Source organism: Pan paniscus, chromosome 2, assembly GCF_029289425.2.
Source record: "Pan paniscus chromosome 2, NHGRI_mPanPan1-v2.0_pri, whole genome shotgun sequence".
Lineage (NCBI taxonomy): Eukaryota > Metazoa > Chordata > Mammalia > Primates > Hominidae > Pan > Pan paniscus.
This window is the reverse complement of record NC_085926.1, coordinates 132,838,997-132,863,625: the sequence shown is the minus strand read 5'-3', so window position 1 is coordinate 132,863,625 and position 24,629 is coordinate 132,838,997. Positions and strand designations below refer to the sequence as shown.

Genomic DNA, 24,629 nt, shown 5'->3' with positions numbered 1-24,629 from the left:
GCTATGCTTAGGCCAGCAATGCACACAGTGGGGCTACCATTACCTTCAACTGGCACCAGGACTGCTCCAAATGGCAGACATCAGTCTGGCCTTCCCTGCATTTGCATCCCACGGTCGGCCCCGTGAAGATATGGCCAGTCATACACAGGTCCCCATCACTTGAAGCACTGCCTACCCCTGCCTTGTTACATAATGAACTGTTTGCACCTAAAGGCAAACACAGACCATTAACATTTGCCACATTTGTTTAAAGGCAAAGCTCTTGATCAGCAGATAAGTCAGAATCTTGACTCCTACATTTGTCATGTAGGCTGTCCTTCGTGACACTGGGAAATGTATTGGACATGCCTGTCTCCACCAGAAAGAGCAACAAGTGGGACAGCATGCAAGCATGCATGGAGATAAGGATGTGCCACGATGGGACCCCAGCCTCATTCTATTGTCAGAGCAGCATCTCAAATGGAGGAGGGGCGCGTTCAGCCCCACTGACACTGAGGACAATGGATGGGACAAAGGAGCTCCCTGGAAACCCTCACAGCTCTCCCTGCCCTTCCCAGCAATTTTCACTTCCTGAACACTTGTCAGGACCTAGGGGGTGGGAAGGAATCCTCTTGGGCTCCTCCATCACTGCCCGGAGCCGGACATACACAGGGACCACCTGTATTCTCTTGAGGATCTCTGGCCAGGGCTCACCTGCTCCAGGCTCCTCTTTGACTTGCTGCTCTTTGGTCCCCCAACCCCACACTTCCCCAAACCACCTCCTCTACCTCCCCCCATACAGCTTGCTTTAAAAAATGATTTATCAGGTGCTTATCACGTGCACAACTCACTGGTTTGTTACTTTAAAAAGCTACCCTTTTTCTTTTTGAACATTTGCCCATCCTCATTCCCACTCCTCCCCACCCCAGCTCCATTCTCTGGTTTCTCAACAGTCTGTGAGTCTGTGTTCCTCTCCTCACACTCCTTCAGGGGCAAAGATACAAAAGTGAGCTTTGTGGTCAGACAAGCCTGGGGTCAGTCTCAGCGGCACCCCCACCTAGTCCTGGAACTTTGGATAATAGCTCTTTGGAAATGGAACTTTGGAAATGGGAGAGATGCCACCTTCCTTCCTTGCAGGGTCCCAGTGAGAAGTGAGGTCATACAAGTAAAGCTTGATGCCTGGCACACAGTTGGTATGTAATTAATCATGATGATTAGTGTAATAGTTATCATTATTAATAATAACACTGCTATTAATAACAGGGTGTGCTCTCTGACATTGTTCATGTAAGAATCACAACCTATCATGTTGATCTTGTGTCTCCAGGGGCCCTCCTTCATCAGTTGCCACCCTCATCCCATGCAAGTTAGGTCTTTCGAACAAGAGTCGTTGTTACCACTAGTACTAATCAAGGCAAGTGGTACTGCACTGAGTCTTACAGTTTACAAAGGTAAACACAATGTAATCCCAATCACTCTATATATAAGATCTTATATTACCTATGTTATAAAGGCAGCATATGGACTTAAAGAGGGTAAAGAACTTAGCAGAAAATGGAAATAAGCCCAGGACATCAGATCCCAAATCCTGGGCATGATCCTTCATACTACTGAAAGTATAGTGGGATTCTGGCCAACTTATTCTTTGGCTTTTGCCCATAACTGGAAGTAAGGCCAAAGCCAACATCCCAGAGGCTCAGTTCCTCCTTCCTAGAACCATGCTCATCTTTCTTCTGACAACCCTGACCCTCCCTTCTTCGCCTGTTTTCCTCCTTTTCGTCTTATCCTCACTCTCCTTCTAATGCTTTGTCTTTGCCAATAATATGTTTCTTTCCTTCACCAAGGTCACCAGTGGGAGTGCTGTGAGTTCAGGCTGTCAGGGCAATGCTGACCCTCCTCAGCTCCATCCCAGTGCCTTTGTCAGGAGCCCTGTGTCCTCTCCTGCCCTGGAGAGCCACTTGTCCTTCAATTTGATAAGTGCTGTCATCAATGAGTCAGTCCTCAGGCTCACATGCCAGTTGCATAAAGGTTTCCAAGACTGGGACAAGGGGTGTAGTGGGGCTACTGTCCTCTTGGGGAAGGTTTTAGAGACATGGAACTACACCTGTCTGGGCCAACAAGGGTTAAGCATTCCTCCAAGAGGGGGAAGGTGGGCTTCGGTAACCTCTGGAATTCCCTCCCAGAGTCTGTGGACAGAAATGTCTCTGCTCTGTTGATGAATGAGTCTATGAGCCATTTCCAAGAGCAAGATAATAAATATGCCAGACAGTAAGGATCTGGTGAACCACCACAACTCCCAAAGTTGTTTAATACAGCAAGCTAGGAAAGCTTCTCTCTCTCTCTCTTTCTCTCTCCCACTCCCCTCCCCCCACCCATACCGCATACACACAAAGTCATATCCAATATATTTCTGCAATCAGTGTAATGATTGACATTCTACTCTACAACACAGGTCATCTGTGGCATTCTATTCACCTTTCTGTTAAATGTACACACATGCCCATAAAAACAGTCTCATAGGAAAGCACCATGAAGGCAACCACAAGCAATGAAGCCAAGCAGAGCAGTGGCCTTGCTGCTCATCTTGCCCAATTCTCCTCCCCTGGGGATCCATTGAGGTAGGTCCACCCACGCACGGCCCTGGAGTCTCTTCCCAGAGCAGCATCTGAATCTCGTGGCCACTGCCTTCCATCACTTGGAGGAGGACCTGCTTCCTGGCTCTCACCCGAGCCCCTCAAGCCTTTGTCTATCACTGTCTCTGTCAGGCAGGTGATTTTAAACTTCCATTCCTAAAAGACGCGTATTATAAAAAAAATTTTTTAAGTGCCTCGGGTGTTTTGTTCCTCATTGCTTCATAGAAGTGACATTAATAGCCAGGGAAGAGCTCTGCTGAGTGCAATTATGGAGGATGTTTCAGGTATGAAAGCTGTTTTGAGCCTGCTAATGTTTCCTAATTACAGGCCTTTTGGTAGAGAGAGAAAAAGATAAAGAGTGGGTGGGAGGCCTAGGGTGGGGAGCTCTGACTTATCTCAGTGGTTTACCTGAAGAGGGAATAGGAGGGGAGGGAATGAGGGAGGGAACAGGGAGGTCAGAGGCCCAACAGCAGGGAGGCTGGGCCTCTCAGTTGAGAAAGTGGTACTAATTCCTAGGGAACAGCTCAGAGAAAGGATACCACCCATGTCTCTTACCGTGAGAAAAAAAAAAACCTTTTGCAGACTGAGCCTGAATTCAAGGAGGCTCGGTCTGGGAGTTCCTTCTGGAACCCACCCTCTGAAGATACCACGATGGGTAGCATTTCACTGGGGAAGACAGTGGAGCATAATTGTTGGCAGGAGAGCCAGCATCCAGGATGTTAAAGGTCAGCATTGGCACTTTTTCACCATGAGAGCTTAGGCAATTTACCAGCTGCTCCGTGCTTTAGTTTCCTCGTCTGTAAAATGGGGCTACTGTGAGGATTAACGTGTGCCTGGCTATAAGGCACTTAGGGTCTGTCATACAGTGATAGATTTTTTTTTTCCTACCTAGCATCTAGTCATCTTTCTGTTACCTATATCCTGATTCCCTCTGTTACTCTCTCCTGCCTTTCTCCCTGGCCTTCCAGTAGGCTCTCCACAACACACGAATGGACACGGTACCTCAGTGTCAATTTCCTCCCCAGGGGATGGTCCAGAGTGAGCATGAGAGGGATTCAAGCCAAGCCAGCCAGGCCCACTCAGAGCTAATTCCAGGGTTTTTACTGGGGGACCCAGGAGGAGATGTCTGCTCTTCTCCAGGGCATACAGATGAAAAAGGCTATAGGGGCTGGGGCTGCTGCAGACGGACGTCTTAGGACCAAGAAGAACTCCAGCATGAAACCTACACTGTGGGAGTAGAGAGAGGAGAAAAAAGGATGGGAAGACAGAGAGAAAAGAGATAAAACAAGAGAGTGGGGAGGAGGGATCGATTGATAACCACCCAAACTTGAAGCCACACCAGCCCCTGGACCATTCAGTTTCATGAGCCAAGCTATCCTTCAAGAGTGGGTTTTGCTTTTCTGTCACTGGCCACCAAAAAGCCATGACACATACTAAAGCATAGAATGAGAATAGCTTCCAGCAATCAGCGATCAGGTCCAAAGCTCCCAAGTCCCCATTCAGTGGTGCCTGTCTGAGAAATCATGGCCAACCCCATCTTCTTCTGCCCTCCTGCCTCTGGCATGTCCTGAAATTCAAATGTGGTGAAATTCCATTCACAAAGCCATTTTGCCCAGAGCTAAATTTCTCTTGGATTTTTCTAATCTAGCTCAGGCTTTTCTGTCTTAATAAGCATGATTGAATCATTAAAGGAAGAAAACAGAAAATTCAGCCCTCCAGAGGGTTAGTGATGTGCTAACATTTCCTAAGTGTTTACCAAGGAAAACTTTTTACTGATATTGTTTCATATATGATGACAGAGTTATTATCCTTACCCCATTGAGCAGAAATGAAAACTGAGACTGAAGAAGTCTAAATAACAGACCCAAGATCACACAGGCAAGGAGTGCAGATCCAGAAAAATAGCCAGTTTATTTGATGCCAGGACCTGAGGCCTTAACTGCTTCTCCATAAAGGTCTTACCCATCAGACCAGATAAATCGTAATTGATTTTGCTCGGCTTTGGAATGGATGAGGTGTTATTAGAGTGGGTTTCTCTCCTGAGTGTGCTTTCCTGAGTCACTTGAGGTGGGCAGCTGGTGGGGGATCTGACAGGGACTGAGGAGACAGCCAGGGGCTGCCAAGTGGCCTAGACAGCGCACACATAAACAACCAAGCAGCAGCTGTGCATTCAGCCTGCGCACCGGCACTCATGGGCATGTATCTCGTATCAGGAGTTAATTTACCAAACATGGACATTCAGATACGTGTTGTTCCCTTCACAGAAGCCTGCTCTGGAAGCTCTCCATTCAGTCTAATAATCCTCCCATTATTGAAAGTGTTTCCAGAACTCTAGAACTGCTTACCGAAGCACAGGGTGAGAGCAGCTAATTTAACTTCATACATACACACACACACACACACACACACACACACACACACACAAACACACACACATACAAGGATATGTGTGCAGACACACACATATATATACATACATATATACATTCATATATATTCATACACATCTATACAGATACACATATACACACATATACATATATACACACTATATACATATGTACATGTATGCATATATACAGACACAGCACATATATACATATGTACAAACATAGACACACATATATACATATATACAGACATATATACACATGTATATGTACATACACAAATATACATACACTCATATATACATGCACACACATACTTATATTTCTAAAGAGACATATATGCACACATACATACACACGGAGTACACATGAGCCCAGCTCACTCATCCTGAAGGTTCATGAGGCTTGGCTTCGGACTTCTTTCCTGTTTTTCCTCTATCACATCCCCTTTCCTATGGTGAAGATCTGCCAGTGTTACAGTAGTCAACAGAGCGTATCACAGGCCCTGAAGGTGGTTCCACAGGACAGCACAGGAGGAGGAGACTGGAAGCCCTCGCAGCACTTTTTTGAAAGTAAGAACTCAGGTAGATGTTTACACATAAGCCACACATCTCACAAACACAGAAACTTACACACACAGAGGCCAATGGTGGCCCAAGTACAAATGGCCATGAGCCCTGGCCAACCACATCAAAAGTAAAAGAACTGTGGACTGAGATTTCCAACAAGCAAGTTAAATAAGCCTCTTGATCAGAGGGACTAGGTTTGCCTTTCTAATCCATCACAGCCAAGGGCTGAAAGCAACAGGGACTTTCTTCTGCCTGTCCTGGTCCCCTTTATTATGCTTATCTCAGGAGAAGTGGCTCCATGTGCATCACTAATTATGCTCTTTAAAAAGATATTGACAACCAATTGGGTGTTAAGAGGCCTACAACAAACATGTTACAGTGTATTTGGGTTACAGTAAGCCTAAATTAAGTGTCTCCTAAGTTCTGGGGCCTGTGATGGAGATGCAGACAGGTATCAAGAATGATCGTTATTCATTTACTCAGTCAACAAAACATTAATCTGATCCTGTCCTATGCCAGGCTGGTGCTGGGCACCAGGGACACAAAGAGGGAGCTGACTCATTCTCTGACCAGTGCAAGAGGCTGACACATCAACAGATATTTAACTTATAGAGTGAAGGACAGTATGTTAGAGGTTGGTACAAAGCCCCACAGGCTTAAAAAAATGGGGCACCCACCCCAGCCATGGTGGGAGGAGCATCCAGGAGCGTCCCAGAGGGGCTGAGAACAAAACTGACACCTGAGAGACAGAGTGTCGGGAAGAAGGAACAGAGTAGGGAGGCCAGGGAGCATCTAGGAACTGGAGCAGACCTGGAGGTGCAACCAGAAAGACTGCTACTTACAGAGCACTGCCCATGGTTGGGCACAGCGCTGACTGTTTATCCACAGGACCTCTCTGAACTCCCCACTGCCTAGAGGTCCAGAAATGTAAAGGTTAGGGAATCTTTCAGGGCAGGGCTAGAAGCCAGCCCAAAGAAAGGGTCACCAGGGCCTGTGGTGAGGGTCCCTGGGATAGCCCGTTAGTGGGAGCTCAGCCTCTCCCTGGCATTTGTTACTTTGTAAATGTGTTTGTTACCTTTTTCCTCTGTTCACCAGTTAGCCCCTGATTTAGATTAAACCTAAAGGCCTTCAATGAAAGGCAGGGTGCTGCAATAGATTATAAAGCAGCATTTTTAATCTGGGCGTACTTTCTGGTTTTGACATGTAATATTGCTTTCCAACAATAAAACTGAGAATGATTTGTGGGCTTTGTGTAGGTGAGTGGTCCAACCCCTTCCTATATCTGGTAGTTCTCAAGTACAGCATCAAAGGCACACACTTAGCCCCATAAAAGGAAGAGTCCCTTGGCCTCTCTCTGGGTCTGAAAGCCTGCCACACAGGCTATGCACTGTGGATGGGGCCCATTGCAATGCCAGCTGGGCCCCTGGCAGCACTGTGTGCCTCCTCTGGATGGGGCAAACCCAGTTCCTTTGAGGCCTCCAGAACAATCTCTGCCTTAAACATCCATGCATGGTATCCTGACTGCAGAGAAACAATCTGAGGACTTTCCCTCCTTTTTGGGCTGACAGTCCATCTCTCTCCCCAATCTTCTCCATACTAGGTCTCAGAAAAAGGTGGACCCCTGCTCTCCCAAGCCTCCTGGCTTCTCAAACACCTGAGCTCCTCAGTGCCATGAAGTTCATCCTCCTCTGCTCCAGCAGCTCACACCGTGAACCACTCAGAGCCTCTTCACCCGGAAGACATCTGTGTGTCTTAAATCTGATGTCAAGGTGCCAGGTCTTCCTCCAGTCCCAGCCATGCCATCACATCTGTTCTTTAGCCTCACTGAGACCTACATCTGGGGCCCCTGGGCTGGTCACACCAGTCCCTCCTGGCCTCACTCTTTCCTGTGGGGTATATGTCATGAAATAAGGTGCCAGCATCCTCAGCCCCTGGCCCCTTCAGTCCTGCCATTTTTTCCTGTGCAACCAGAACTCTGGATGATCCCAATGCCACAGCTCTTCCAGGCAGTCAGGCAGCTGAAGGAGGCCTGTAGATCAGGATCCTCACCCGTGCACAGTTGTCAGCCACAATTCAGCTCTTACTCCTTGCCATATTCCTCTGAAATATGCCCAGCCTCTCTGCAGCTCTCAGTAGCAGTTCCTTTTGTGCCCTCTCAACACCTGCTACCCGGACTCCACATGCCTCACCCTCCAAACCTCACTTCCAACCTCAGAGAGAAGATATGCAGCTGAGAGGAATTTTTCTATTTCATGGCTCTGTCATGTCAAAACTGAGCACTCTCAGCTCTCTGTAGGTGCCTTTATCTCTGTCTTGCTATTTCAACAGGAAAGGAGCCATTTCCCCGGGAAAGGCAAATGTGCCCACAGCCCCTTGTTCCCTCCGTCTACCAAGCTCTGTCCTGCTTCTCTTACCAACTGCTGTCTCTACTGCCCACCTCCTACTGACTCTTCACCTCTCTGCTTTCTGGCTTCCTGTGCTGGGCCCCTCTGAAACCATCTGTATACTTAACCATAGGGTTCTTGCAGCCAAACCCAGTGGAAATGTTTAACACGCAGAAGCATTTGCCACTTTTGTGCCCTCCTCCCTGACACACTCTTCCCCTGGCTTCTAAAACTGGACCTCCTCTTGGTTTTCTCCTGTTCCCAGCCCACTCTTTCCCAGTCTCCTGGTCAGGTTCTATTTGGCACTTCAGTGCAGGTTATCCATCCAAAGCTCTCACCTCTTTCCTCTCTGGACACTCCCCTGGGAAACTGCAGCCATGCCCCAGGCTCCCATCTCACTGACATGGGGCCGCCTTCTGATTCCATTGCCCCTAAGTCGAATACTGATGGCACACCTTCCCGTGGGTGCCTCAGAGACGCCTCAAGCTTGACAGGTCCCAGATTGACTCATCCTCTTCCCACCCAAGCATACTCCTCCTCCTGTGTCCTCTGACTCCAAGGATGGCACCATCATCCACCCACTTGCTCAAGTCAGAAACTTTCAACAGTGAAACATTGAGTCAGGTAGTGAACTAGGTGTAAGCTGCCAATGATGAACAAATGCATAGAGTCCTGGCCACCCCGGAGGTTATAATATGGCTGAAGGGGGGGCTAGAAATGAATCAAATTCTAACACAGAGAGATATAAACTTTGGGACTGTGTATTGTGCTATTGGTAAAGCTCCCTGGCACTGAGAAGACCTGTGATGGGGTATCCAACATGGCTGGGATGCAGAGAGCGTATCCCTGAGGATGGACACGAGCAGAGATCTGAAGATAATAAAAGGAGAAGTCAAGAATCAGTTTCTGGCCTTTATAAATGTGCTAAGATTTGGACAGAGAATGCACGTGTGTGGGTGGGGAAAGGAAAAGGGGTGAGATCTGCTTGGCCATGTTGAGACTGATATGCCCATGAGCATCCAGTGAAAGAGGTGGCAGCTAGACATGTGAGTCTGAGCCAGATATACTAACTTGGGAGTCACTGGTGTGTTCACAGAATTGGAGGGTACTGTCCTGGAAGAGCACGGAGGAAACAGACAAGCAGGCCTGGGATGGAAGCATAGTCCTTGATCCTCCTTTTCCACCCAGACCAAAGGCCATGTTGACCCTCCCACTCGTCACTATAAACTAGACAGACTCAGAAGCTACTCCAGGCACCAGGAGAATGATCTGGCTGTGTGCTGCCTCACAATGAGTGTTGGGGAAAGGCAGCTGAGCATGCTGGTAGCAGGTGGGGAGGGCAAACAGGCAGAGCCCAGGCAGCTGCTGTCTCTAAAGGGCATGCCTTGACTTTGAATGTTTCCCTCAAGGAGAATCTTCCTTGGGAAAGGATATCAGAAGTAAAAAGAAAACAGGTGTTGTGTACAAAAACCAAGGGAAAAATTAACCATAAATTATGTTGGGGCCTTGTAAAAACACACAAGCCTTCAAACAATAACATAATTTGTAAAAGATGGCAAGTTCTTAATATCCAGGTGATATGGAAGAACTGCTGCCTCATCAGCTTTACATAAAGTCCCAAGTAAAAGTGGGAAGGTTTTCCTGGTTGCCCACAGTGTTTCTGGCATGACTTGGCCTTGTTCAGTGTGGTCTGGCTCTGCCCCTGTCCCTGCTCCCTGCTTTAGGGAATGCCAGCTCATTTTGGACCTTGCTTCCCTGTTTCAAGGCATCATGCTTATGCCTCGAGCAGCGCAGTTCTTCAAATGCTGGGATAAAGTAACAGTGAGAAACCAGTGGAGAATGCACAGGTGAGATAACTGTCTGCCCTGTGACCCAAATGTCCCGATTAGAACCACCCCTGCAGCAGAACCAGGGCATGGTGATGATGTGCTATGCTGGAGATCCTTCGTGGGGCATAGAGGTTACAGGGATGGGACACAGAGAGAAGGTCTGGGACAGAGGAGGAGGCCCAGGACCACCCTGTCCTAGCCAGACATCACCCACTGGCTGGGATGAAGAGAGCACTCCCACCTCCTCTTGCCTTCTCCCTTCATGATTAACCCCTGAAATTAGCCAACTGCCCACGCCAGGGACATGAACATCATCTCCACCTCCTCTGTCTCTCTCCTTCCTGCCATAGTCCATCCATTGCCAATTTGTCCTCCTTAACTTCTCTCAAACTAGCCTCTGCATATCCTATTTTAACTTGATTCTTTTGTCACACCCAAGACAGCTGAAAGAGCCTCTTAAATGCCTTTCTCTCAACTGTTCTCTACAATCCTGTCAACAAGTGTGACCATTTCCTTCTCCTGCTCAGGATCTCTCCATTTCCTATGGGATAAAATCCAAGTTCCCTGCTCAGCATGGCAGTCACAGTCCATCGCCACCCTTCCAGGTTCCAACTTACCCTCCAGCCCCATCTCAGCAGCATTCACACCATGCTCTGTTCCATACACACAGACTCTTCCCTCTTATGTGTTTTCATAATCTCATCACCCCTTTCAACCAGCATTCTCCTACTTAGAACGTCTTTCCAGGCTCTCTATACAACATCTGTCAATCTCCTACTCATGCTCTAAAACCCAGCTTGCTCACACCTTGTCTGTAAAGGCTTCTTGTCTAACCTCATGGTTTCTCATTCCCAACTCTGTGCCCACACCTACCTGTTGATCTCCAGTGCCACACACTGGTTCCCACAGGAGGCCACGAGCTCCTCAAGGATAATCTATTTTTGTAGCTGGCCAGTTACATGAACACTAGATAAATAAATCATGAATGTCTCTCCAAGGCAAGGTCTAGGTGAAAGAGAGCTTAGCCATTCTGAACTCTATCTCCTCCCTCATGTCTTTGCCTTTGCTGCAGCCCTTTGGGCATCGCAGATCTCTGATCTGCCTCAGTGCCATTAGCCTGCGTGTCCCCATCCCCACACAGCCATGGCCCTAGTTGTCTAGGTGTCAGCTTTCAGAAAGGACTGTGTCAAGAGATGGTCTACATCAGCACACGAGGCAGCAGCTCAGGTCTGAGACCCCTGGTGCTGTCTTTACATGGATGGGCAGTGGACACAGCCATTCACACCTGTATTCCATTCCCCACAGGTACTGCTCTGGGTAGTCTCTACTCTCCTAGATATCATATGGGTCCAGGACCTCATAGCAGGATTGAAAGAAGAATGGTTTGATACTCACCCCTGACGCAGGATTGGCCGTCCAGCCCAGCTCTGCAGTAGCCGTTCTGGTGTCCATTAACGTTTCTGTAGATTAAAAAGAAAAAAAGAATAAACAAAAACAATGAGTCAGAAGGATTGCTATACAGTGGCCCTCAAGGTCACGAAGTTGTTTGTGATAGTAAATGACAGTACTACAAGGAGGTTTGTGCATCTTCAAGCCCAGGCCCCTCTGTGAAGCCCAAGGCTCAGATAGCAAAAGAAGCCTGCCAAGATTATGCAGCTTATGGCAAAGTTGGATACAGACTTCATGTCTGATGCTAAGTCCAGTGCTCTCTCCCCGGTGACCCCAAGGCTCCCGTGTAGGATGAAGTCATCTGTGCACCCACCACTTTACCGCCAAGACCCAGCTTCTTCCCAGATTATATTCTTCCCAGAGATTCTGCCAGGGCCGTGTTGAACAAGTAGCCAAATTTAATTCCTTCCTCAAGCCTTTCTAGGCCACCTCTTTTTGCCTTCTTCCTCCCCATTATGCAGCTTCTCTGGCCTCATCTCTCTGCCCTCCTTCCTCTCCACACATTCTCCTCTGCCTCCCCATTAGGCATCTATATTGACACCCTTGGGTGACTTCCCATCAACTCCAAAGGGCTCACATAGCTTTGTCAAAGGTTTCACATAGAACACAAACACACATCCCACATCCCAGCAGCCTACCATGCAGGTGATGAAGTGGCAAGGGTGGCCACAGCAGCCAGCTGGTTACCATCCTTCCTCTGGCCACAGGAAAGGAAAGACAGACACCTGGATGCTGCTGTGACCTCCTAGGAGCCGTCAGGGATAAACTGCACATATTTAAAATGTATGATTTGATACATTTTGATATATATGTACACCAGTGAAACCATCACCACAAATTAAGATAATAAACATATTCATCATACCCAAAAGTTTATTTAGTCCCTTTGTAATCCTTTTCTTCCTCCTGCTCCTAACCCACCATGTCCCTGTCCCAGGTAATGACTCATCTGCTTTCTGTCACTGTAGAATAAATGGCATTTTCTCACACTTCGTATAAATGGAACCATATAGTATATGCCATTTTTAAAAAATCTTGCTTCTCTCACTCAGCATAATTATATTAAGACTTATTCATGTTGTTGTGTATACCAATAGCTAATTTCTTTTTATTGCTGAGTAATACTCTTTTGTGTGATGTGCCACCATTTGTTTATTCATTCACCTGTTGTTTCCAGTTTGGGGCTATTATTGTGAGAGTCTATGGGAGTTCCAGTTCCTCCATATTTTCATTGACACTTGGCATGGTCATTTGTTTTTAACTTTAGCCATTTTAATCGGTGTGTAGTGATATATCATTATGGTCCTAATTTTCATTTCCTTGCTGGCAAATGGTGTTAAACATCTTGTCACATACTTATTTGTCATCCATAAATCTTCTTTGAAGTGTCTATTCAAATCTTTTTCTCCTTTTTAAATGGATTATTTTCTTATTATTGAGTTTGAGAGGTCTTTATATATTCTGAATACAACTCCTTTTTCAGATATATGCTTTGCAAATATTTTCTCCCAGTCTGTGTCTTATGTTTTCATTTTCATAACAGTGTCTTTCAAAAATCAGAAGTTTTTAATTTTGATGAAGTCCAATTTATTATTTTGTTTTCTTTTACAGTTTAGTGCTGTGTCTGAAAAATCTTTGCCTAACCCAAAGTCACAAAGATTTTTTTCTCCTACCTAGGTCTATGGTTCAAGTTAATTTTTGCATAAGGTGGAAGGTATTGGATCAATGCACTTTTTTCTTGATGTGGACATCCAATTGTTGCAGAGGGACACTTTTAAAAATTTACACAATGGTGCTATATGGGCAGGTGATGGTGTCCTAGTCCCCTGCATTCCCAGGATATGTATCAAGGGAACAGACACAGCATCTCCCAGCTGCATAGCTACTCAACAAACAGGGAAGGGTACAATATAAATGATGCATTGTTTGGGTTTTTTTCTCCCCTTGTCCTTCCCACTGCCTCCCCTTCCCATAACCTTGAGAACAGCCACTCCTTGTTTACCGTGTCAGGGAGGAGATGTGAAGGCAGAGTCACAAAATCTTGGGCCCATTATGAAATAGAAGAACCCTGTCATAAACCAAAGGTTTGGGGAGAAACCCATCCTAGGAGCAGGACTAAGGGAATTAAAACAGAAGTGATAAATGGGGAGCTATGTGGAAGAAAGGGTCTTCCTATGCTCTCATTGCTCACTCAATCCCAAAGAGCTACCCATTCCACAAGAGAAATGCTGAGAGCCTGTCCAGGACACAGGGGCTTGGATATTCAGCATCCTAGGGAGGTGAGGGAGTGGCCAATGGCCCCACCAGACTAACATGGCACTCAGGGACTGCAGGGGGGCCAAAGGGCCTGAGTGGGTCTAATGAGGGGGACCTGGGAGCACCCAGTGGTGACCTGCATGGGATATAAGCAGGGTTCAGGTGGGGTACAGGGTATCTCAGCAGGTGCCTGTGTGGACAGGAGCCAACAGAGTCAGGGAGTGCCTTCCTCCACAGCTTAACACGATGGGCCTACCTGTAACCCAGATAGCACTTCTGCTACCCCAGCGAAACAGGGGCTCAAACTGGAAATGAACAGGAGTAAAAGCAAATAAAGAAAGCTGCATTTTCCTACCCATGTGAGTTTGTGTTCAGATTGAGTCGTGCCCCATGCATATTTGAAGGAACATAAGCATTGGAGCAAGCTTCTTAAGTTTGTTTTCGTCTCCAATTCTTCTGACAGCTGGGGAGGCTGGTCCCTGCTTAGAGCAGCTCTCCCTCCCTCCCCCCATCTCCACTTCACAGCACTAATAATGATCATCATGACACACCAAATTTACATAATACACTTCTCAGAAGACACTCCATGAGGCTCTGTAGAAACTCATCTCCATGATTATTAAAATGTCTCTGCCAGGTGGGCCTGAAACAGGAGCAACTGAATCCTTGTGGCGGAGTTGGGAATCGGGGTACAGGAAGGTGCAGTGCTTTCTCTCAAGTCACACAGTTTCCTACCCTGACACCAACAGCCTCAAATCTCAGCACATGGACCACAAGGCCGACTTGGGCTTTTGAGGGGCTCTGCTGAAGCTCTGGGGTCTGGCAGGAGTGGGATCCTCACTCATAAAGCCAAGAAGCCACAAAAGCTCCCAGAATAATGCATCCCCCACCCCAACAGCAAGATCATGTTGGAGAAGCAGGGAGCGGGCAGAGGATGGTGGCGAGGAAAACAGAGTCCAGAATCAAATAAAAGAATCAACCTTACTTCTTTGTCGTCCAAGGACTCATTTGTTTTATTAACCCCATAAATACAGCCCAAGACTTCATATTAGTCATGATCACCTGCTCTAGTGCTAGAATTAAATCTGCTTCTAAATAGTGTTTTCCACACACTCTGTTGGACAGAATTTGCAGCAAGAGAAATCCATTTCTTTACATCTGCCCATTGTGGAGACAGAAGACCATAAAACCATAAACCATCCACTCCATATGATTAAGGGCAGTTTCTTTTCTGGCACAAAGAGCTCCTGATGATGGCATTACACTCTAGTGGGGGGCTGAATAAAAGTGATTTGAGCAGGTTTACATCTCCCTGGAGAGGAAGAGCGCACTCATTTGCATTTATAAAGCATATTGAGAGTTCTGGCAGAAAGTTATGGTGGAAGCACAATTAAATATTTACCATCACTTCTGCTCTCAGACAGTGGCACGGGGACCAACCCAGCTGGAAGTGCGTGTGGTGCTGTCAGATCTGGGGATTCCTGCAGAGGACACGACTCTGGGACCCATGCCCACCACCCTCTGGGAGCACGTACTCAGTGCCCAAGGGGAGATTGCCGGGAAGGGCACACGCATGGTGGAGAGAGTGCTGGTGTGGGCAGACCAGGTCCCAAGTCCCATCTTCACTACCTAGAAGAGATATGACCTTGCTCGTGTCATACAACCTCCCCCGTCCCTCTGCCCTCCCTCTGTCTCCATCTCTCTCTCCATCTGTGCTCCTCATCTGCAGGATGGGCCTAGAGCTAACTAATAGGCAGGATTATGAGGGGAGAAGGTGAGGCTGAGTGAAATAAAACACTGTGAAACATGAGGTATTGCTATTACTATAACTTAAATCACTCCAAGCTTTAGTCTCTTTAGCTATGTCAAAATCTGATATGGTATATTCTGTATGATATCGATAAAGTATCTTTAAGAAGCTAATTATGTTACACATCTAATGATACTTCATCTGCTTTCTTCTTTGCATTGTTGTAAAGACCAAGGGAATAACACATGTTGGGGATAAAACAATGCATATAAATTGATGTGTGCCCCAGAGAAATTCATGGTTTAGTTGAGGAAAGGACAGGAAGCAAAGTCATAACTGGCACCCTATTCTGGCTGAGCCTATGAGAAAAAGACTGGAAAAACGAACTGGAAAAATTTTTCTGTATGCGGGGAACAGGTGTGCCTGTCCCAACAAGGAGCATCAGGGAGATTCGCCCTGTGTGTAGGCAAAGGGAAATGCTTGAGGTTTCCTGGAAAGGGGTGGGCAGTGGTGAGGAGGGAAGAATGGAGTATCTCCCCCTGCCTCTTGGGACAGAGACGGGAGAGTGACTCCTAAAAGCAACAGTGGGAGGGGCAAGAACCAGCTGAAGGGAATGAAGTAGGAGTCATCCCAAGCAGATGGGAGAGTAAGAAAAACAGTGAGCAAAAGGAGAAGGGAGGCTAAGAAGGGAGATAGAAGGGATTTCTGGCAAGGGCTGGCTTGACTTGCAGGAACCTGGGAAGGATGAGATGCATAAGAAACCTATCATAGAGCCAGGTACTGTGGCGTGCACCTGTAATCCCAGCTATTCAGGGGAGACTGAGGTGGGACATCTCTTGAACCCAGAGTTTGAGACCAACCTGAGCAACATAACAAGACCCTGTCTCAAAAAAAAAAACCTGACAGAGAGATCCCATATTCCCAGGGAACACTTCCCTGTAGAGGCTTCAGTATGGAAACCCTCAGGGCATTCCCACCAACCAGTGGGGCCACCTCCTGGGGGTCCGGATGGTGGGGCCAGGTCTGAGCCTCCTGTGAGGAAGAAGAGGCAGCTACTGCCTGGCCCTGCAGGCAGTTTCTGTTTCTGTCTGGATTGGCACCTTTGGATATACTGACATTTGGGAAAAATTAGACACCCATCATGTTGAAAAGGAAATAAACCCTCTTTTTACAGCTCCTCCATGCTTTTTGGAGAGACATTAATCAGATATTCAGTTGAAATATTTACAGTGTCCTTCCATCATGGTAACAAAACACAACATATACTAACAGATGGAATAGCAGCTTCCAGGCCTTTTCTGAGCAGTGCCTTATGTGTATTTGATAAGGCAAGTCCACAGACCTTTCAAGCAGGACAGGGCTAGTGCCACCGTACAGTCATTTCCCTGTGTTATTCTCCACAGCCCATAGAACTCTTTAAGCCTGAAAGCCACACTATGAAATAGCTCAAGAACAAAGCTGCTATTACGTAAATGCAAGCAGCCGAGAGTTGGTCCCACTGCACAAAGGACACACGGCAGCCCCAACTCCTTCCCTCTACCTCCGCAGAGGATCCTTGCAAGAGAGCTGCAAGGTGGTAAAAAGGGGTTCAGGTATGCATTCAACAAAGAATTTTTAGTAACTCCCATGGAGACTGGGGGAAGGAGTGCTGTGCAAGCAGAGACGAACAGGGAACAGACAGACATCCCAGCCCTCAGGGAGCTTGCAGCCACACAGAACACAGAAATTTTTCCAATAACCGTGCAACTAGATCTGCAATGGCAGCCTCAGTGAATGGTAGGAGATGGACTCATAGGTACAATGTGAGCACGAAATAAAATAGCAGGTGTATGGAGCCTGGTAGGCAGCTGGAACTTCCTCCTTCTTTTCCCCAGCCCCTGGCTGTTGAAAGCGCAGAGACCACCCCCGTCCCCTTCACATATTTGTGTATGAGCACACACACAGGCGCATGCATACACACACACACACACACACACCCCTGCCCTAAGACAGTCCATACTGGCAAGAGTGGGATATATTAAATAATACCCCCCAGTCCCAAATCCAGACTGCATTAGGTGCCAAGGGTGTGCGTGGCTGGGTCGTCTGCCTTCCCTAGGGGTCTCTGAGCTGTCCTCCGAACCTGATCTGCACATGCTCTGCTGGCTGGGCAGGCCAGCCCTATTGGCATGGAACTCCTGTATGATGCCCACATGGCTCCTCAGGGTGTCTACTGCCCTTGACCCTCAGCCCTTGCAACAGGGGCCCAGCACTAAAGGTGTTTAAGCCCCAACTTCACACCATGTCCGGACCTCCTGCTGCCTGTACAGGCTGGTCTCCCTGTAATCTCATCCCTACCAGTCTGAATTGGCCTCAGGTTGCCTGCTGGCTTTGGATTTTGGAATGGGATTGGTTGACTGTAAACTGTTAAGGGCACCAGCCTGTGTTCTATCATGACCAGTGCCTGGGCCCAGCACAGCCACAGAAGTTCAAAGAGAACATGTTCCAAGCAAACTTTCCACAACCCATCTCCCATGTGTCTCCCCCATCTAAATCTTCTCCCTCCAGCAATTCTCTTCTTCACACCAAACCCTTCCAAACTTCCCTGGAGCCCAGCTGTGAAACTTCAGCAGCATTTAGTTTTGATTCCTTCCTCTACTTCAGTCTTTTACTCAATCATTAACCATATTCCAATGGTTCTTTCTTCCTTTACAGCATCTTTTTCAGATGTGTATTCCTTTTCATTATCAGCACCCTATCTGACTCCAGGGCTTCATTCCTGCACATGAGGACCACAGCAACCACCTCGTAACTGGTGTTTCATCCAGGAGGCCTCATCTCAGTTGCTCTTTATGCAGCTGGAGACTTCATTGTCTGATAATGTAAATAGTTCAGCTTTTTAAACAGTAATATGGCCACACTAAAGAAAGGCTTATAGAGTCTCAGGCCCTCTGACCACCTAATAACTTCACCCCGAAGAATTTGTCCAAAGAAAATAATTTCAGAAGTAAACAAAAAGCCCTATATCATGAAGGTATTCATTGCATCATTATCTGAACTATGAGAAAAACTGGAACCAGCCCATCCATAGGGGAAGGAAGAGGGGCAGGATAGCACATTCACACGCCTGGAGTGTTATGAAGACAATGTAGCAGTGAGCAGAATGTGAGCAGTGAAAGAGAAAGCAGGAAGCAGAACTGTGTGAGCCAACAGATGCAACTCAGGAGACAGTGTTTCAACTGAGTGAAACAGCAACTACCTACAAAAACTAGGAAGCAAGATGGAACAGCTGCTGGGTGGGGGATGTTGGTTTACAGATGAGCTTCCTAATTATTACTATGCTGCTTTACATGACACAAATTCAGAAATAAAAATTTAACCAATTTTCAGAAAATTACTCTTTCATCACTTCTCATTCCTCTACTTTATGATTTTCAAAGTCTCTCCACTAACTCCAAGATATGCCACAAATGCCTGGCCTTTAAGAGCTTTCTGATCTAAACCCACCTCTTCCAAATTGATCTTCAGTTCCCTAAATGAAGCCCTTCTTCCAGCACCCCATTTCTGCTCATGCTGTTCCTCTTGCCTGGACTGTCTTCCTCCTCCCCTCTACACACCTGAAAGACTCGACCTAGTCCTACTCATGGAGGTCTTCCTTCCTCTACAGAACTCGTACTGTTTGAATGGTTGGTTTTCGTTATCACTTTATATATCTGAGTTTATTCGAAGTAACTTCAGAGCGCAGAGCTGTGACTTCTGTCCCACAGAGCTTGGTCAGATGCCCTCATACAATATAAATGTTCAATAAACCCTGAAGATCTGGGTTCAAACCCCAGCTCCACAACTGATGAGCAAATCAACTCAGGCTGAATGCCAAAACACTAATGTACAACAGAGGTAGAGGCTTTCCCTCTTGCTTCCTGCCCTGAGTCAACAGAGACATGCCCATAAAGATGCTCTGTGTTTTCTGAAGAACACTCATTTGACTCACATTCATTTATTGTCTTTGCCAGTATAAAATGCTAGGCAAATGGAAGCTCTTATTGTGTAAGTCTCCACTGGTTGATGTGTGGTCATGGCCAGTGAGGAAGAGAAGAAACAAGCCTGAGGAAACTGAAAGTGCCAACCCAACCCATCTGCTGAATGACTGACTGATTGAATGAGTCTGAACAGGCATTTAAATTATAAAACAAACTGTGAAATTTGCTCTTTTAAAGGACATACAGATCAGCACAGTCCTCCCCACTACATCCTCCTCCTTCTGTTTCTTTTATGTTCCAAGGTGCAATTAATTATGGTAACTAGAAAGAAGACGCAGCTTAGATGGGTCACAGCATAGAAAGATGTCTGAAGGAGTTGGGACAGGCCCTAGATTAGGTCTTGGTTCACACGTGGCATAGCCCATGAAAAAGCGGGAAGGCCCAGAGCCATTTCTCTCCCTCCAGGGCTCTTCCAAGGTAGACTTCCAGAGAAGCAGACCAGAGCATGGGGACATGGGAAGGTCTGTTCAATGTACGGAGCTGTGTAAGGCTGGGAATCGGCTTCAGAAGGGCTACCCTACCTGCCCAGCCCAGCTTGGCCCTTGGTACATGGCTTTTGATGGTCGTTCTCCTCTATGGTTCAGAGGGTTTCTTCTGGCTCTTAGTTCTTAGGGTGGTATCTGAGAAACATGACAAGAAACTATAGGGGACCTCTAGACCTACGATGGACTTTCTGTCTCTGGAATCCTCAGGTCTGGCATGGTCTTACAGTGGCTTAGTAGTGTGTATGCTTGTACTATGTGAGTGCTTTTCACTAATAAAATATGGAACTTACTTTAGAAGCTGTATTAGTTTCTTAGGACTGCTGTAACAGCACTACAACCTCAGTGGCTTAAAACAACAGAGGTGTTCAGAAGGTTAAAAATCCCAAATCAAGATGGTATTGAGAGGTGACAGTGTGCTGGCAGCCCTCGCAGCCCTTGCTCGCTCTCAGTACCTCCTCAGCCTCAGCACCCATTCTGGCCGCGCTTGAGGAGCCCTTCAGCCTGCCGCTGCACCTTGGGAGCCCTTATCTGGGCTGGCCGAGGCCAGAGCCGGATCCCTTGGCTTGCCGGGAGGTGTGGAGGGAGAGGCATGGGTGGGAACAGGGGCTGTGTGCAGCTCTTGTGGGCCAGCGCCAGTTCTGGGTGGGTGTGGGCTCGGCGGGCCCCACACTCAGAGCTGCCGGCTGGCCACGCCAGCCCCGGGCAGTGAGGGGCTTAGCACCTGGGCCAGCAGCTGCGGAGGGTGTGCCAGGTCCCCCAGCAGTGCCAGCCCACTGGAGCTGCACTCGATTCTCGCTGGGCCTTAGCTGCCTCTGCACGGGGCAAGGCTCGGGACCTGCAGCCCGCCATGCCTAAGCCTCCCCACCCCACCCCGCCATGGGCTCCTGCACGGCCTGAGCCTCCCGGACGAGCACCGCCCCCTGCTCCACGGTGCCTGGTCCCATCGACCGCCCAAGGGCTGAGGAGTGCAGGCACACAGCGCGGGACTGGCAGGCAGCTCCACCTGTGGCCCTCGTGTGGGATCCACTGGGTGAGCCAGCTGGGCTCCTGAGTCTAGTGGGGACTTGGAGAACCTTTATGTCTAGCTAAGGGATTGTAAATACACCAATCAGCACTCTGTATCTAGCTCAAGGTTTGTAAACACACCAATCAGCACCCTGTGTCTGGCTCAGGGTTTGTAAATACACCAATCAGCACTCTGTATCTAGCTAATCTAGTGGGGACTTGGAGAACATTTGTGTCTAGCTCAGGGATTGTAAACGCACCAATCAGCACCCTGTCAAAACGGACCAATCAGCTCTCTGTAAAACAGACCAATCGGCTCTCGGTAAAATGGACCAGTCAGCAGGATGTGGGTGGGGCCAGATAAGAGAATAAAAGTAGGCTGCCCCAGCCAGCAGTGGCAACCCATTCGGGTCCCCTCCCACCCTGTGGAAGCTTTCTTCTTTCGCTCTTTGCAATAAATCTTGCTGCTGCTCACTCTTTGGGTCCACAACGCCTTTATGAGATGTAACACTCACCACGAAGGTCTGCAGCTTCACTCATGAAGCCATTGAGACCATGAACCCACCAGGAGTAAAGAACAACTCCAGACACGCCGCCTTAAGAGTTGTAACCCTCACTGCGAAGGTCTGCAGCTTCACTCCTGAGCCAGCGAGACCACAAACCCACCAGAAGGAAGAAACTCCGAACACATCTGAACATCAGAAGGAACAAACTCCAGACACGCCGCCTTTAAGAACTGTAACACTCACCACAAGGGTCTGTGGCTTCATTCTTGAAGTCAGTGAGACCAAGAACCCACCAATTCCAGACACAGTATCAGGGCCATACTTCCTCTGAACCTATCGGGGAGGATCTTTCCTGGGCATTTCTTGCTTCTGGTGGTTTGCCTGGGATCTCTGGTGTTCCTTGGCTTGCAGCTGCCAACTCCAATCTGCCTACCTCGTCACATGCTGCTCTCCCTGTCTGTCTCTGCCTTTATGTGGCATGACTATTTTATAAGGACGCCAGTCATATTGGATGAGGGGTCCGTCATACTCTAGTATGACTTCGTCTTAACTCTTTACATCTGCATTAACCCTGTTTCCAAATAAGGCTGCATTGTGAGGTACTGAGGGTCAGGACCTCAACATAGCTTTTTTGTGAGGGACAGAATTCAACCAATTACAAGAGGGTTAGGACACTGGGAAATGGGGCTGTTGGATTTCCTCCAGCAAATACTAGGGCCTGTGCTGGGAGCTTGGGGGACACAGACACAAGGAAGGCCAGGTGCTTCCTCCAAAGATACCCATTCTAGCAGGTGAGTCATGGTTTCTATTTGCTCCTCAAGGTCCACTCTCTACCCTTCTCTTACCTGTCCTGGGCAGAGAGAGGCATCCACTGGGCCCCTTCACCAGCAGGAGCCTATAGGACATGGGGAGTGAGATGCTCCTGCCTGCTGACAGGGAGAGGCTGGTGGCCCCTCCTATAGCTGCAGGCCTTGCCTAGTTCTGGGAAGATGGCTCCCTCCCCATGTCCTTCAAACCTAAGGGTGGTAAAAGCCCCCTGCTGCTGCTAGTCCCTGAGTGCTTTGTCATTCTTGTTGCCTGTCTTTAACTCTGTGAACCTTTGTAAACAGAACTTCATTAATCTCCCCTCAATCACCTCTTTCTACTGTGCCATCTGTTTCTGCCAGACCCCTGATGATGCTCAGGGCTTAAATTAGTAGCCCATGGAAGGCAACCCCCATGTCTCCAACAACCCTCCCCCCAGAGTCCTGTAGTCCCCCACACAAGGAGGCAGCTACATGCCAGTGTGGCCAAGTCCTGAACACACTGGACTTGGATCTGATAGCCTTGGGTGTGAGTTTCAGCTTTATTGCTGTCTGGTTGTGAGACCTTCAGCAAATTACTCAGACGTCTAAGGCTCATGTTCAGCCATCCACTAAATGAGGGTAATAATGTTCACTTCACAAGGCATTTGTGGGAAGCCAGTAAAATATTATTTACCAAGCACCTATTGCAGCCTCTGACAAGTGGTAGTTGGTCTGCAAAGAGCAGTCATTGTTATGTTTCCACGTTTTGTCCTGATGTGGGGAGTAGAACCTCTCACAAACCCAAGTCTCTTACCTACATCCTTTGAGACTGGGCTGGCCACTGAGTCTCCAATCCTACTGTTCACTTTGAAGGGTGGACCTTGGTTCCACTGGGCCCTGAAAGCCTGGCTCCAAACCCATCCTTCAGCTTCAGTTCATTGAGAAACCAAACTTAGCCATCCAGTCACATTCTCCACAGCCAACTCCTGCACAACCACAGATGTGGGCTCTCGGTGCAGCCTCCACCTCCCCACATACACCATGCATGAGGGCATCTGGGATGGGCTTCTCTCTAGCTAGAGGCCATCCTGTGTGGCCCCAACTGGGTCTAAAGCAATGTAGGTCACCAAGGAGCCCAAATAGTTACACCACCATCGACCGCCACCAATATACACTGAGACATGGAACTGCACTGGGCGTTTTTGAAGAGCCTTTCTCTCCATGCCTGGCGCACATGCAGAGCACAGGAGACTGGTGTTGAAGGGGCTCTAGCCACTGACTCTGCTCTGGATGAACAGGGCCACATTCCAAACCCAGTGCTCCCAGCATTGCCCTCCTCGCACCCTGCCCTCGACCCCTTGACGGAAGTGGGCTCTCCAGCCCTGGTACCGGTTGATGGCTTGGGGGTTAGGGGCCCCGGCCATAGAGTGTTTCCTCTTGGGAAGCAATCAAAAACTTAAGACAATAGTCTTTCCTCGCATCCACAGCACTTGGGAAGGGGGTGAGAAAGCCGCTGTATTATCCCTCTGAGTTTTCCCAAAGTCAGGGATGGTGCTTCAGAACAGGGGCAGCAGCAACCTCCCAGATAACATGCTGCTCATCTCCCTGATGTGTCGGACCTGGCAGGTTTTCTCTTTACAGTAAAATGATTTTGATGGTATTCTTGCCTGATGTTAGATGAAAGTTCAGCGCTGGGCCTGCTCTCAGGAGACTGTTCTCATGAAAGGCTGGCGCCCAGGACTCTGAGCTCCCCCCTCACCCCTCCCATGCCCCTGCAGCCTCCACTACCTCTGTGTGCTCCCCACCACTGAGGGTGTTCTGGGCCTCCCTCGCTTTGGCCTCCCCACTCTTAGCACAACTTCCATTTCCATATAGTTCACTGATGGACGGGGGCGACTATGGATGCAAGGACTGACGCTGCTCTCCAATAAAGGTGAAGTCCTGAGCCAGTGAGACAAACACAGGAACAAGGAAAATGGAAAACCAAAAAGCCTTTCATTTGGGATACCAAAGTCCCAAGTAGCCACAGTCCTTTGCCTTATTTTCCTTCTATCTCAGCTCCTTTTTCCATTCTGATATCAGGAAATGTCAGATTCCCCCAAATCCTAAAAGATGGCCAGATACCCTTTCATGCCCACATGTGCCCTTTCCTATGTCTGCAAATATGCCATAGCCAGATAACCAAGAAGAAAACTGGGTCTTACCACCATGGCTGGGGACCCCAAGACCTCTCCAGCATCAAACACCTGTAGGCAGGAGCCAAACTGGCCAGACCATGTCAGTGGGCACAGAAAGGCAGGCTTCAGAGGCTGCCCTCTGGCCCAGGCATGGTGCTGGGCAGCCCCACCCACTCCCAGGCCATCAGGCCTCAGGGGGCATTTAATCAGACCTGTAGGCAGGCTTCTATCCAAGGCTCACCTTCTCCTGACTCAGATTCCTTCCTGACACAGAGCATACCCTTCTGCCAATCCAGCAGCAAAGAGAGAGAGAGAGGCAGAGGCCAGGAAAGGAAAGAACCACACAGGCATGCCGGGGTCCACAAACAGCCTTTAAATCAATGTCCCAGCATGCTGATGGTGCAGGCCTGGCC

General features: G+C 48.2%; 1 protein-coding gene across 1 annotated transcript in view; it reads right to left on the bottom strand.

Moving 5' to 3' along the window:
* EPHB1 (EPH receptor B1) overlaps positions 1-24,629 on the bottom strand; it is a 467,658-nt gene that overhangs the window by 325,051 nt on the left and 117,978 nt on the right. Inside the window, exon 2 of the mRNA XM_003822498.5 lies at positions 11,180-11,244. Coding sequence (XP_003822546.3) covers positions 11,180-11,244 — 65 coding nt within the window. The remainder of the gene's footprint in view (positions 1-11,179; positions 11,245-24,629) is intronic.